Source organism: Accipiter gentilis, chromosome 3 (assembly GCF_929443795.1).
Source record: "Accipiter gentilis chromosome 3, bAccGen1.1, whole genome shotgun sequence".
In the NCBI taxonomy this organism is placed as follows: Eukaryota; Metazoa; Chordata; class Aves; order Accipitriformes; family Accipitridae; genus Astur; species Astur gentilis.
The window spans coordinates 7361737-7376773 of NC_064882.1; the positions used below are offsets into that span (position 1 = coordinate 7361737).

A 15037-nucleotide genomic window follows, 5' to 3' on the forward strand; every position below is an offset into this window, starting at 1 on the left:
TTTTTTTTATACATATATTTTAAAGCTGTAAGATATTATAAAAAGATGTAAAGTTAGCCTGTTAGTCCTGTGTTTAACCCAATGCTTGTCCATGTGCTGAAGACATAAAGTTGAGAGATATGCTTAGAGATTTAAAATATAACATTGAAAGAATGTACTTGAGCAGTGGAAAAGAAATGAAAACGTGAAAACATAAATGCAAAAAAAAAAACCAGAAAAAAGAAAAAAGGGAAGTATTCTGAATCATAAGAATTCTAATTCTTTTTCTCTTGATTTGGATATCTGCAATGTCTAAATCTATCCTTGACATACTAGCTGTTTTGTTTTTTTAAGACAGAGAAGAGAAACACGCATTTTAAGGTGTGATTCATTTTGCCTGTTAGACACCTTCTTTAAGATGAAATGAATCATGCCTTAGATTCCATTAATTTGATCTCCAGTGACTTCTGACACTACTGGAGGAGTCCAGGGTGACCAGCTTAGATACGTATGTCTACACTGTAGACGTACTAAAAACAAATTAAAACCACTCAAGGAGACTATGAACTAGCCATTCAGCCCTAATCGAACACAACGGTGAGAAAGACAAACAAAATAACAGGATATTTTGGGCAGAGACTACCAGCAGAGTCAAAGAATGCAGTGCTAGTGCACAAGACACTAGGGAGACCTCAACTAGAATGGCATATCCAGCTGAAGCAGTATTCAAGAAGGCTGAAATCAATCTGAAACAGGCACAGAAGAAGGTTCCTCACCATGTATGGGGGGGCTGCTATTGGACCAGCAGGAGAAGGGACAGTGTATCACTAACAAAGGTTAAGAGAAAGGAGGTCTAGAATCAGATACAAGTATTTTTCCTTGGAAAGAGGCAAGATTCAAAGAGAGGTAATACAGGAAGTGTTCTTTGTTGCAGGAGTAAGTGGGTAGAATCAATGAGTATAAGCAAATGTTCGGCATTTTTCCTTATGTTTAAACAATTTAAATATCCTTAAATACTAACAGATATACATCAAAGGCAGTAAAGACACAAACTGTGTCCTTGTAGCTTGTGGATATATTAAATGTTCGGCTTACTGCTCTATACTAGCAATTTTTTTTCCAGTGGTTCACTATGCATTTTATCACCTTGTTTGTAATAATTTGCTAAAATATACACAGTCTAAATCAGCATATCAAATAGTGTGTTGTTTTAATACATGTTACAGATTTATTTTGCTTTGAGAATTATATGCAATAAAATCTGTCACCTGAATTTTGTGCATTTTTCCCACAATGAAGTATTTCTCTACTTGAATGCTAGTATATACCACAAAAGCAGAATTGTCTTTTCATAGTGCTTTGTACAATAATCATGCTTTTGGGTCAAAACATTCACAAAACTCTATTGAATTGTTTGTCATTTCAGAAGTCACTGCTAGAGATTGGTGTATAGATATAGAAGCACCCCTACATTTTTATGTAATATATATAAAGTATAGGTATATACATATATAAACCCACAAGCAAAAGGAGAGACAAAGTTACTTGCCAAGAACTAGTAAAGGAACTAGGCAACTATCTCCTGTGACTTTCAATGTAGTCAAACTAATGCAACTCAGGCACGTATTTCTTAAGGGTCTGTCTTTAATTAATGTATCTGGGGGCTATTTCAAAATGGACAGTATTACGCTTGGGAAAACATTTGAAAGTCGTCTGACAGATTAAAGAGTTACTGGAAAAATTCACTGATAGGAACCGGCTACCTCCTTCAGGATCTTTTGTGATACCCTGCATACTGTCATGACAGAGCATGGGAATCCAAATAGTTACTTTCAATAGATATAAGAGACGTTGTCAAATATTGTCACATAAATGCCATTGTAAATCCAGATGGCTTTTAATTGTGCCCATAAACATGCATTGTGCTCATTTGTTCTGTGCAGGCATTAGCATGAATGCTGGTCTGTATGAAGCAGCATGTCTGGGTTGGTTGCCTTTCAAACTGCAAATGAACTTTAAGCACAGGAGCATCTTCATTACCTATGGATATGTTGCAAACACGGGGGACATGAGGCAGAGGTCAGGGAGCCCAGAAAAGACTGAATGCTTGCCTCTTCCTCTTTGATCTTTACATTAGAATGGAGCTCTTGTCAAAACAAGCAGCCTTTAAATAGACTTGCTTCCAGCTGAAAATAATTGCATATATATGCAAGATACTTAGAAATATCAACTGTTTATTTGTAAATTTTTTATAACAATCCTGGTCCTGACTAAAAGGGGAAGAGAAATTAACGACATGTAAAATTACTGGATCTTTAAAAATTTTTTTAAAATTAATCTCAGTAAAGATGGAGTTAGAGATGAAGCCGTATTTATCTTAACAAATGCACTATCTTTATTAAATTTTGTTCCAGAGGTTGTAGAGTCAGATCAACTTGCCTTTAAATAAAGGCTATCATCAAAATGTAATTCCAGAATTATATGTGCACAGAATGGCTAAACAAATAATAGGCATTTTTGCTCTGAAATGCCATAATGTTTTGGGCAGAACATCAGAAGCAAAGAATGCTTTAAGCAAACTTTCACCTTAGTAAAACTTAAGTGTTCAGGTTCAAAACTGCTATCCAGAAAACCTGCTGATTCTGTGATGTGTTTATGTTCTTTAGGTATCTCCTTGCTTGGTTTAGAAAGGCTGCTTTCTGGGCACACCCAGAACAGCTTTGGTTTCTAGCCCGGTAGCTAGACACCTGCCTAAGCCTATGGCCCTGAAAGTCTAACTTCTATTTGAAAGACATGCTCATAGCACATCCAGCAGACACTGACAAGACTGGGGCACTTGAATTATGCTAACACTCCCACTGTAGGATATATATACAGGGGAAGTGACCTTCTTTCACTCCTCTTAAAACTGAATATAGCAAAGATCACAAGATTTATGAACCCCAAGGTGCTTGGCCTTTCCACTTATTTCACCTACTACTCTAATAGGAATGAGATTCCCAAACTGTAATTCCTTCCCCAAGATTACTTCCAATCCAGAAGAACACTCTTCTCACTGGAGTCATCAGAGGTGCTAATTCAACAGAAAAAAAGAATGCAGGTACCTGCTGTGTTGGTTTTTTTCTTTTTCTTTTTTTGATTTTACACTGAGGACAGAGGTTTTAAAGTACTTTGGCCTTCCATTAGATTTAATGCAATGGCCAAAGAGAATAGCTAATGCTATTGTAAAACAGACGTTTCTTCAAAATATCAGAAAGATATCAGACAAGAAAAAAATTATGGATCTGGGCAAAAGTCTTAGCAACAAAGTGAACCCTCTGTCTTCCAGGAGGAAGCAGAACAATGCCAGATCTTATTAATGGCACTGGCATTTGGATCTACCAAAGTTCCAGACCTTTTCCCATTCCAAAGAACAAAAAGTCAGCCTGCATGTCTTACACTCATTCAGGAGTGTTAATAGATAAGTTGTGGGGGAATTTATCCCTTCCGTTACCCAGAAGGTCAAATTAGCCTAACATTGTGCCCCCTTTATTTTCTCAAAATGCATTACAGAGAAAGAGCTCCACCATGTCAGACAATCTTGGAAATCCTTTGACCTTTGTCTCAACTAAGCCATCTGTGCCCACAGAAAGATGGGCAGATGCTTTCAGAAGTGTCCTGTCATTTACTCTGGCTGCACCATGTTGTTTTGTCTCAGCTTTTGTTGATCATGGCGAATGGATCTAAAGCATACAACTGGTGAGATGATTCAATATTGTTCACCCAGAGAGCAGTCAGTAATGATGTTATAGTCGAGTGCTGCTGGACAAGGCTTTTATTATGCTGTTGCTCCAATAATCGTGTACAAGCAATTTAAAGTCAATGAAATACTGAAGCAGACACCAAGTTCTGCAAGGTGTTCTCCTAGCCCGTGCCATTAAAAAAATCCATGGCAGTTTTTATGTTAGTATTAGCCCCCTTCCCCCAAAACATTCGCAGCTGTAGCCTTTTTTCCTATATCTATCATACTATGCTGCAACACAAAAATATCTTTCCTTTAAACACTTCTTAATGAGAAAGAATAATTATCAGCTATTAAAACAAGATCTTGAAAGGAGTACAGTAGGTTTTAATGCAAGTCTTTACACTGTATCTTTTTTCTCTACCTTATACCTTTCTTTCTCCCTCTGAAAAATCCTAAATTATTAAACATAAATAAATCAGCAGGACATCTCTCCTTACAGTAAAGGCAGAAACAACTCAAAACTATTCATAATTTATATATTTGTACAAATGTAAATTGTACATTCATTACATTTGTGTAACAAATTCTTTGAACCTTAAAATCTCCAGTCATTACTCAATGGCTGAAAAGTTTGCTGTCTAAACTCACTTCTTTTTATTAACTTCCTTAAAAAGTCTATTAATTCTTGCCCTATTCTTTTCCATTTTTCTAGAAGCTTTTTAAACCCTCCTAGTTCTCAAACCTAAAGCTTACTTCTGGTGAACTTTGTATTACCAAAAACCACACAGAGCTTGATAAAAAATTTAAAACCAATTACTTGGATTTGAATCCATAGAGCTTGACAGAAGTAATAAAAACAATTATTTGGATTTGAACCCACAGCATTTTACTTATAAAAAAAGATGTTGTTGTCTTCTAATCCATTTTCCACCTGTGGAAAATATACATACTGACAAAATAAATAAGATTTTACAATTACTTGTGTGATCTTACTTCTAACTTTAAACAGAATGCACTTGCAAAACAGCAATGCCACTGATGAAAAAATCACTTTCAATTTACTGTAAAACACAAAGAACATATGCCTTTTTAATCGTCACCATATGAATATATAAAACCTTCTTCTTCAAGGCTAAGCTGGAGAAAAGTATGTCAGTCTTCACAGTGTTAAAAATCAGCAGGATCCAGCAGCAAAAACTGAAGCCTATGGTTATGATAGCGTAAATAGACCAAGTAGGAAAATTTAAAGCAGAGGATGAGACCAAAATGTACAAATAGGAAGGCAAAAGGCTTCTCTGAAAAATCATGCTGTAAGAAATGGTTTTGAAAGAGCTAGCGTGAATGTTTAAAGTATTACACTGGGGCTGATGGTTTTTTTTTTGGGGGGGGGAGGGGGGTGGGGTGGCTGTTTCTTGTTTTGTGTGGTCTTTCTGGTTTTCTTTTTTTTTCACTGCTTTACCCTAAAAATGCACTTGAGTCTTTATAAGTCCCTTTGTTCTATCACAAAAGTCACTACCTCTTCAAAAATTAAGGTTAGTCGTAAATTAGTAAGCTTATGTGGCTTACAGCAGATATAAATTTTAAAATATAAAATGCTCTTTTATTAAAATATTTACTGAAATACAGTCTTCAATCACTGCTCTTTTTATGATAAAAATGGCCATCCAACCATTATTAACCATGGTAAATACCCTTGAGTTGAGCTTTTAACCCAGAGACAGTTATTGAGATGATCGTAAAAACATATTCTAGATAATCTTCCAGGAGAATCATTAATGGTTGGTGCAATTAATGAAAATGGTAGAAGAGAGATCAGATCATTCTGTTTTATAAAATGACTGTTACTATATGAATGGTAAGAACCTGAAAATTCCATTAGGCTCTTCAACTATATTATTTTTACTCATAGTCAACAGAAAGTCCTATACAGATTAACGGAAATAAATTATTTACCCTAGAAGCTGAACAACACTGCGAGAAAATTATTCTAAATTGGAATTTCATATGAGGATTCTTTAGACTTGAATTTTTTACTAGCCTATTAAATAAAGCCACACTAAACGATCTTTCAATTTGGTTTTAATATATTCTGAATCATTGCCATTCTCTGTAACAACCTGTAGGATGGGTACCTGGACTTGGTATTACAATACACCTTGCACAAATTCACTTACCGGAGGAAAAAAAAAAAAAAAGAAAAAGAAAAAAAACCAAACACAGTCAACAGGATCTGAGAGTTCTCATCATACATACTGCAGTTTTCTACAAATTTCCAAAACTTGCCATTTAAAACTAATAGTAATAACTCAAGTCTTATATTTTAAAAAAGCAAACCAACAAACAAATCATACCACCTCTCTATTTTCATTATCAATTCTCATCTACCGCAACCAGCACAAGGATTTGCCTGTTGTCTCAAGATGAAACGCTTTCTCCTGTTTGCTCCAATCTAATTCCAAGTAAAATACTAATAGAATTAAATATACCCATCTTACCAGATTGCTGATTTTACCATGACATAGTTGCTGTCTGAGAATAATAAGCACTTCATGTTTGCTTTTCTGCCACCCCATACTGGCTAATAATAGGCAGCCACCTGTGCTGACTGGTCCTTAACATCAGCCTTGCCCCAGCAATAAGGCTGCACGTCTCCTCTCCTTGTTCACATAAGCGATCCTCTGTGCTTCTCCTCCTTCCTTATTCCTCCAACCCACAAAACATTCAGCCATAGATGCCTCTCCAGATCTGAGCTGCCACCACCCTTCTTGTGCCTTTTACTTATGTCCCAGTAGCCTCTATCCAATTTGCAGACCCCTTTTTTTGAATGACACATTCCTCCTCCGACTACTTTCAGCTTTGTGTGTCACTGCCCCTTCTCCTCTTATCCCCATTTCTCCCTCAAGCTCTCCTGTCCTAAATGACATCATTGATCTTGGTGAGGCCAGAGGTATACGTGATCTTGCTGAACACCTGGGGCATGAAGGCATAGTAGCTTTCTTTTGTTCATATCAACCATATTCAGATGAATTCCTGGCTGAAAAAAGTGATAAAGAGTTCCTAGGAAAATAGGCAGGAGGAATCCATCGCACTTTGTTGGCTGAAAATCCTTACACTTATGATTACTAAGAGTAAGTGGAGTCAATTCAAAGAAACAGAGCTGCACAGGGACGTTAGGACTTGGCTCTGTAGTTTTCTGAAGTCTGGCAAATACTTTTGCTTTAGCACAGTTCAGCCACTTTTACTTGCAGGTTTGAAGGATCTGGGTCAATGAGCCCTTTGTCTGAGACAAATCTACAGATATTGCCTCAAATCACCCGCTGCTTTCACTGACTAAATGTTCCATTCTTTAATTGCATTTTCTTACAGAAACAACAGACCCTAAACAAAAATACAGACCAACTAAGCTGGAATGAGTGATTACTTATGCAAAAGAGCCTTAAGCTATTAAAAAGAAGCATGAAGTTTAACACTGAAATTTCTTACACCCACATTTTTCATATATATTTTTGCAAGTAGGGAAGATTGAATACTGAGATTCAAAAGCCCGGTGAAACAAGGTAGCTAGAATGCCAACTGCTAGATGTTTACTTTTTATGCCCAGGAAACCAAAACACAAGGACTGAAAAACATAGGCAGAAAAATCTCACAAATCTACAGTTCTACAAGGACACTTGAAAAAAACTGATTCCTGTTCAGTTCCTGATTAAACCATGTAATACATACTGAAATTAACTAAATTTTTTTATTCTTATTTATAAATCATCATAATCTACTTGAATTCAGGCATAATCAATCAAATTTTTCCATTAAAACTGTAGCAGGTGCAACAGAATATCCCTTACAAATCCTATTAAAATGCCTGCTATTACAAAACCATTTTCCAACACACCGCAATCATAACAGGCATGCCCAAAAATGAAGGTATTGTCTAATTCATTAATTGTACACTTTCGCTTAGTCTAGACCAAATGCTTTCTGAATTTCCAGTTTGAAGAAATGTTTTCACTGTTGTCTTCTTTGTTAATATCAGTGAATCATCTAAATTTTAATTATTTCTGCAAGGTAAATAAGTACTTTTATATTTGTCTGTGCGTTCTCTGTATTCCATCCTTGAGATAAATCAGCACCAGCAGAATTAAACCAGCAGCTTTCAATTATAAGCTTCATTCTTCCTGAATTACTTACATTTTAAGATTGGCAGTTTTCAACTTTTGCAATTTTATCATAGAAAGCACACTGTTTGGTACTATACAAACACTTCAAATTGTAGAATCAAATTATCTTTGAGAAAAAAATAGATTTCATAATAATATTCTAAAAGGCTAGATGGCTATAAAAAAAAAGACTTGAAAATGTGAAACTACTAAAGAAAATCAGAAGGCAAAAACAATCTACAGTGTCGTTATCTTAGCTACGCATTGATTGTATGTGTGTGTGGAGGAGAGATTATAAAGCTTGAAATACAATCTTATGAATTCCGAACATCTGAAACAACATACCAGGATGAATCACTTCAAGCCATCAAAACCAGCTGTAATGAGTACTGGGGTTGTTACTACCTTCCAACACAACGGTGGACTCATATTTTCTATGAGTCTGAGCTGCTTTAGGTCTTCAACCAAGCAGTCCCAAATTATTTTCTGCATGCTGCACATAGTTTCTGTAAATATCATACACAAGTTGTTTCAGACATGTCTTGCACACACCAAGCCTAAGGTTGCTCTTAGAAAAGCTCATTACAGAGTAGGATGGTTACAGAATTGAATAGACTATTTCAGTTGGAAAGGACCTACAACGATCATCCAGTGCAACTGCCTGACCAATTTGGGGCTGCCCAAAAGTTACAGCATGCTGTTAAGGGCATTGTCCAAATGCCTCTTGAACACTGACAGACTTGGGGCATCGACCACCTCTCGAGGAACCCTGTTCCAGTGTCTGACCACCTCTCAGTGAAGAAATGCTTCCTAATGTCCAGTCTAAACCTCCCCTGGCGCAGCTGTGAACCATTCCCACGTGTCCTGTCACTGGATACCAGGGAGAAGAGATCAGCACCTTCCTCTCCACATCCCCTCCTCAGGAAGCTGTAGAGAGCAATGAGGTCGCCCCTCAGCCTCCTTTTCTCCAAACTAGACAAGCCCAAAGCCCTCAGCCGCTCCTCACAGGACATTCCCTCCAGGCCTTTCACTAGCTTTGCTGCCCCCTCTGGACACATTCCCTTCACATCCTTCTTAAATTGTGGGGCCTAGAACTGCACACAGTACTCAAGGTGAGGCAGCACCAAAGCTAAAGTACAGCGGGATAATAATTTCTCTTGACCGACTGGTTATCCTGTGTTTGATGCACCCCAGGATGGGGTTTGCCCTCTTGGCTGCCAGGGCACACTGCTGACTCCCAGTGAGCCTGCTGTCGACCAGCACCCCCAGATCCCTTTCTGCAGGGCTGCTCTACAGCCACTCCTCTCCCCATTTATACTTGTATACTTTAAGCTTAGTATGTATGTGGTGGGTTCACCTTGGCTGGACACCAGGCGTCCACCAAAGCTGCTCTATCAATCCTCCTCCTCAGCTAGACAGGGGAAGAAAATATAACAAAAAGACCATGGATCGAGGTAAGGGCAAGGAGATCACTTAGCAATTACCATCATGGGCAAAACAGACTTGACTTGGGGTAACCTAATTTAATTTATTACCAATCAAATCAGAGTAGGATAATGAGGAAAAAACCCCTCAATCTTAAAACACTTTCCCCCCATCCCTCCTTTGTTCCTGGGCTCAATTTCACTCCCAATTTTCTCTACCTCCTCCCTGCCCAGCGGCACAGGGGGACAGGGAATGGGGGTTGGGGTCAGCTCATCACATGTTGTCTCTGCCGCTCCTTCCTCCTCAGGGGCAGGACTCCTCACACTCTTCCCCTGCTCCAGCGTGGGCTCCCTTCCACAGAAGACAGTCCTTCACAAACTTGTCCAATGTGAGTCCTTCCCACGGGCTGCAGTTCTTCATGAACTGTTCCAGCATGAGTCCCTTCCATGGGCTGCAGTCCTTCAGGCACAGATTCCTCCAGCATGGGTCCCCCATGGGGTCACAAGTCCTGTCAGAAAACCTGCTCTGGCGTGGGGTCCTCCCCGGGCTGCAGGTGGATATCTGCTCCACCATGGACCTCCGTGGGCTGCAGGGGGACAGCCTGCCTCACCATGGTCTTCACCACGGGCTCCAGGGGAATCTCTGCTCCGGCGCCTGGAGCACCTCCTCCCCCTCCTTCTTCACTGACCTTGGTGTCTGCAGGGTTGTTTCTCTCACATGTTCTCACTCCTCTCTCCAGCTGCGGTTTCTGTTGCACAGCAATTTTATTCCCTTCTTTAAATATGTTATCCCAGAGGCACTACCACCATCGCGGATGGGCTTGGCCTTGGCCAGTGGCGGGTCTGACTTGGATCTGGCTGGCATTGGCTCTGTTGACACAGAGGAAGCTTCCAGCAGCTTCTCACAGAAACCACCACTGTAGACCCCTGCTACCAAAACCTTGCCACGCAAACACAACACAACTTACCATGTCTTACTAGCCTTCAAGAGGTATGAATTGAGCTTCTTCCTGGAATTAGACCAAAGGCTGCCCCCAAACAGAATGGGTTAATCAGATTAGGAAGTTGGAGCAGTTGGATGTGAATGGATGTGTTGTCCTTCAGTGTCCTTCCACAACAGCAAGAGATTTGCCTTAGACATAATAGCCTGACACAACACTACGGCTCAGAAAGCCCAGCATGTTTGTAAATAGACAATAATGGATCAAAAGGGGATTTCAACTTGTTATTATCAGGCCTTTATAAAATTAAATGTGGCTTTTGTTTTGCTACTTGACAAAGAAATTCGCCAGGATGCTCAGTGGTGTTTCAAGATCTACACATTATTAGCACTTCTAGAATTGCATGCAGAGACTGCTAAGACTCTCGGTTATAACAGATATATTTTAAATTTAATCTGAGGTAAACAGTTATCAGCTTTACTTTTGAAAGATGAGAAGACCTTTTGTAAAAATACAGCAAAGCACTAGTTTTAAGTGTCCTGCTAAATCTTTAAATCTTGTGGGGTTTATCAGTACAGGTACAGTGCAGCAACAAATAAAATTGCTGTCTGTTCTCACCTACGTCCTAAGACTGCAATTTCTTATAATTAGCATTTTAGATAAATTGTGGAGATACATTTTTAAAGCAATTTGATCCAAGCCCTCTTCTGGCATCTGTGGAACAGGTTTTCAACAATGTTTTTCTTTCTTGAAGAGCACATTCCTTTGAAATGCACTTTTTCCTAGAAAGAGGTGTCTTTCTCCATTTTCTGGGCTGTAGTTTGATGCCGTAGTATGTCTTAGTCATGTCAGCTCAGTCATATTCCATTGACTTGCATTTTATAATGCAAAATGAATGTATATTTCCTTTTGGATTACAGAAGGAAGATAATACAACACAGTTGCAATGCTATTGCCTGCAATGAGGTAACATTTGCAATCCCAGGGATAATATTACCTGCTAGGGCCATGTAACCTCCTCTCATTTCTGTATTGATAATACAGAACATTTATTAGCCTTCTCATCTGTTTGATACAGAATTTGCAGTGAAAGCTTCCTAGATTCCATGGGAATTAGTGGCAAAAGCTCATTTGTAACCACTGACAATTTGGACAACTGCCTCAAAACCAGGAGGGGAGAAAGGTTATTCCTAAGATCATGGAAGGGAAAAATGGGAAACCAGTGAGTTAACCTGCTCAGTAACTTAGATGTTCATACACTATTCCAAGAAACAAAGGATAACAAACATGGCTAGCATATTAATATAAGAAGGAATGGCATGTTCAGGAAGGACAGGTAGGGAATGCAATTCAACAAGAATAGATGAAAAATCCTGTACTTCAAAGGAATGATGAAGTGCACAGATATGAGACTGTCTGAATCAGCAGCAGTACAGGAAAGCAATGCAGAAAAAAGATCTGGATGTTAGTGTGTATCTCATGATAAATATATTTCAACAGTGTCATGATGGTGAGGAAAAAAGAAAAAAAAAGAGTAACACAAAAGGAAGCCCTGAAAGGAGTACTGTCTCTGAGATACATGCAGCCATTATTTCTATTTCTACAGCATAGCACTCAGATGTGGTGCGGTATCCAGTATGGCATTTCAAAGAAGGTGGGTACCAATTAGAAAGGTTCCAGAGCAAAATGATGAACACAATCTGAGAGTAGAAAATTCAAAGGAAATGGGATTATTTAGTTTTGCAAGGAGGAAGGCAAGGACAGATATGGCAGCCATCTTCAAATACAGAAGGACAGCTAAAAAGGAGAAGAGATAAAGGAGTAATGGATTAGGTGACATAAAGGCTGACTTAGGTTAGACAAAAAAAAAAAAAAAAAAAAGACTATTTAAGCTCTGAAATAGAATGCTTGGGGAAGTTGTGAAATCACTATCCACAGGAACTGCACAGGTATATCTGATTCTGCCTTCAGGCAGGGAGGATGGGCCAGGTGACTGACTGCCCAAATACCTTTCTTGCCCTGTTTCTATGATTTCTATGATTCTGCTCTGCCTCTAGCTCCATCAAGGATGGGAATGAAATGTGACATATCTCTGTCCTTACATGTAATGGCAGGCAAAAATGGCAATACCTGTATAAGGGCAAAAGATAGAAAGCTACACAAAGAAATACAGTAATTGATACAAGCTCTCCAAACATTGCAATATACATCTATGTTTCTCCCCCATCAGTACCTCTAGCATTTATAAATTATCTGATAATTTAACGTCAGTCCCAATTTCTTGACTGAATATCTGTATATTCCTGTAGCGGACAATACATAAAGGAACACAGATCAGCCTTTATAATTGAATTTGGAATGTGTTTTAAGTTAACAAAATTAATGAAAATAAATGTTTCAATTAATTTATTTTTCCTATCCATAATAAAGTAAACTTCCAAAACATAAGATATTCCAAATACTCTACTTCAACCCTTTCAATTTCTAGTACACTTGAAAGGACCTATCATGGAAGAAATAAAGGGAATAATCCTCTTCCTGTGATAAAGTTACAGATTTTAATGCTTGCAATTATTTTAATGTTTAATAAAACATTGCAACCACTTCATCTTATCTAACACACATTCAATTTTCCCCTACTCTAAGTAATACCACAGGTACCAGAATCCTTAGCATTGTAGCCTACCGATTTATTCTTCTATCTATGAGAAAAACTGCATCTTGGTTTCAGTTAGACTTTTTTTACTTTAGTCATGCATTTCACTGTGATTATTTCCAGACTATGATTCTGCAACATTAGTAGGAAAGTAGGTAGATTTGGGTACTCAAGAATCAGAGAGACAAAAGAATTGTATTAATTACCCACAGCCACATCCCTTCCCTTTTTCCTAAATGAGAGCAATACATATTACATATATTACATGTATGTAATATGAATCTATCTAAAGGCATGACAAAGACTCTAGTTTATTTTGCCAAACATCAAATGAGAAATTGACTTATTCTGTCATAGAGATTTTAAAATACAAAAATAGCCACAGAAAAATCATAGCTTTGACTAAGTCACCCCCAAATTTGGCCTCAGAAAAAAGAAACCTACAAACTTTATTTTTTAATTTAAATTAAGGTTGCGAGCTTTAAATGATTTTTGTTCCAGGAATTTAAAAAATGGTTCTTCCATTCCTTGCCATCTCATTACATATCTCATCTTATCCATCTCATTACATATCAAGAATATGCTTCATATTCAAACTATAGCACACAAAAAATTTATGCCTAGAACATTTGCCATTTATCTTTTTGTCTTAATATATTTCAGAGTTGTTTAAGTATACTCATTCTTAATAAAATTTCTGATTGTATTCCTTAAAGGAAAAATTGTTTAGCATTAAAACTGTGTTATTCTTTTTAACATCTTGCAAGCACTAATTGATCCTCATAATGGTCACAGAAGGTAAGAAGGTACTATTACCCTAGTTTTATCCAGAGAGAAAACTGAGGAAAGGAAGTTTAACCACTTGCCCAGCGTCACATCTTGTGTCACTCAGGCCTGAAATCAGACTATGATTCTGTACCTCAGGCATACAATTTAATTTTAGAAGTCTTTGTAGGATTTAGGCATCTGTCTTAAAGCAACTGTCTTACCGTTTCTTTGGGAGATTATGTTATATCAGAAAGTGCTAGATGTGTGCTCCCTGGAAGCCTTCATATGACTACGTATTTGCCTTTAAAACATTTCAAAACACAGAGAAAAACCCCCAAAAGTCAGCAGATACTTAATATATCATCATATCCAACACAGTTACCTAACAAGATATCAGGTGCAGATTTATAGTGACACAAGAAAAATTAAAGTTGTCTTCAACATTTTTGACAGCGCAGCATCTTTGCTCAATTGGTCCTATGATAGAGAATGTTAAAAGTACCCCAGAGAAATATAAAATCGTGTTGGCAGAGCTGATTTTGAAGGGCTTTCTCTGTCTCTTGTCTTGCTATTCCGATTCCCTCACTTCCTGTACACCTGTCATGGTTAAAACAAATGTAAGACATACCTTAATTGTACTAGTGTGTGCACCAGGATATTCTTTTTCCTCCAGTGTTGACCAACGTTGTATAAATTTTGACACCAGAGGATCATCATAGTCAACTATCTGAAATCCTGAGACGTTAGCTCCTCCAAACTGAATTTTTGACAAATCTCCATCAGTAAATCCCTGGGCACAGAAAACATTGTCTGTTATTGCAACAGTTTTGGCAGATCTCTCAATAGTATATACAAATAAAGAGTTACCATATGACTTCTACTGCAGAAGTATAAGCCAACTTTTTCCTCAAACAGGATCCAAGTTTACATCCTGGGCTGCCAGGATCAAATCATCAGCTCTGCCAGCCAGAAGCGCCTCTCATTGCTCACTAAACATACACCTTTATAGAAAAAGGGCTGAGTGGCTCTGTCCTTGCCATGCTTACTTTCCTAAACAATCCTGTTAATTTCAATGGGACTGCTTAAATGAGAAAGGGAACACTGACATGAATAACAGGCAAGCAAGTTTTTGCCAGGAATAGTTACAGCCACAGTTGTATCCCCTTTTTGCTACGAACACTAAAGCATGTGGAAGAGCTTACCATCTCCTCTGCCTCCTCCATCCAGTATAAAGAACTACTATTCATTCTTACAAACAGTACACATTTTGTTTTCCATGTTCTGTGTTTTAACTTGCCCCAAATAATCATACAGATTAATTTACATGAAATATTGATTTCAGACACTTCAGTTTAAATGAATGCTCCTTGTGAACATAAAAAGAAGTAGAA

At 37.9% G+C, this 15037-nt stretch overlaps 1 protein-coding gene across 11 annotated transcripts in view; it reads right to left on the reverse strand.

Annotated features, from left to right (window-relative positions):
* Positions 1 to 15037, reverse strand: part of GRIA2 (glutamate ionotropic receptor AMPA type subunit 2) — a 96053-nt gene that overhangs the window by 27978 nt on the left and 53038 nt on the right. For 10 of the 11 annotated variants that reach the window (XR_007510116.1, XM_049833584.1, XM_049833578.1 and 7 more), the window contains exon 6: positions 14275 to 14436. The exons of the other annotated variant lie outside the window; for it this stretch is intronic. Coding sequence is in view for 9 of the 10 variants with exons in the window: in XM_049833584.1 (XP_049689541.1) it covers positions 14275 to 14436 (162 nt within the window). In the remaining variant the exon portion in view is untranslated. The remainder of the gene's footprint in view (positions 1 to 14274; positions 14437 to 15037) is intronic. 11 annotated transcript variants of the gene reach the window in all.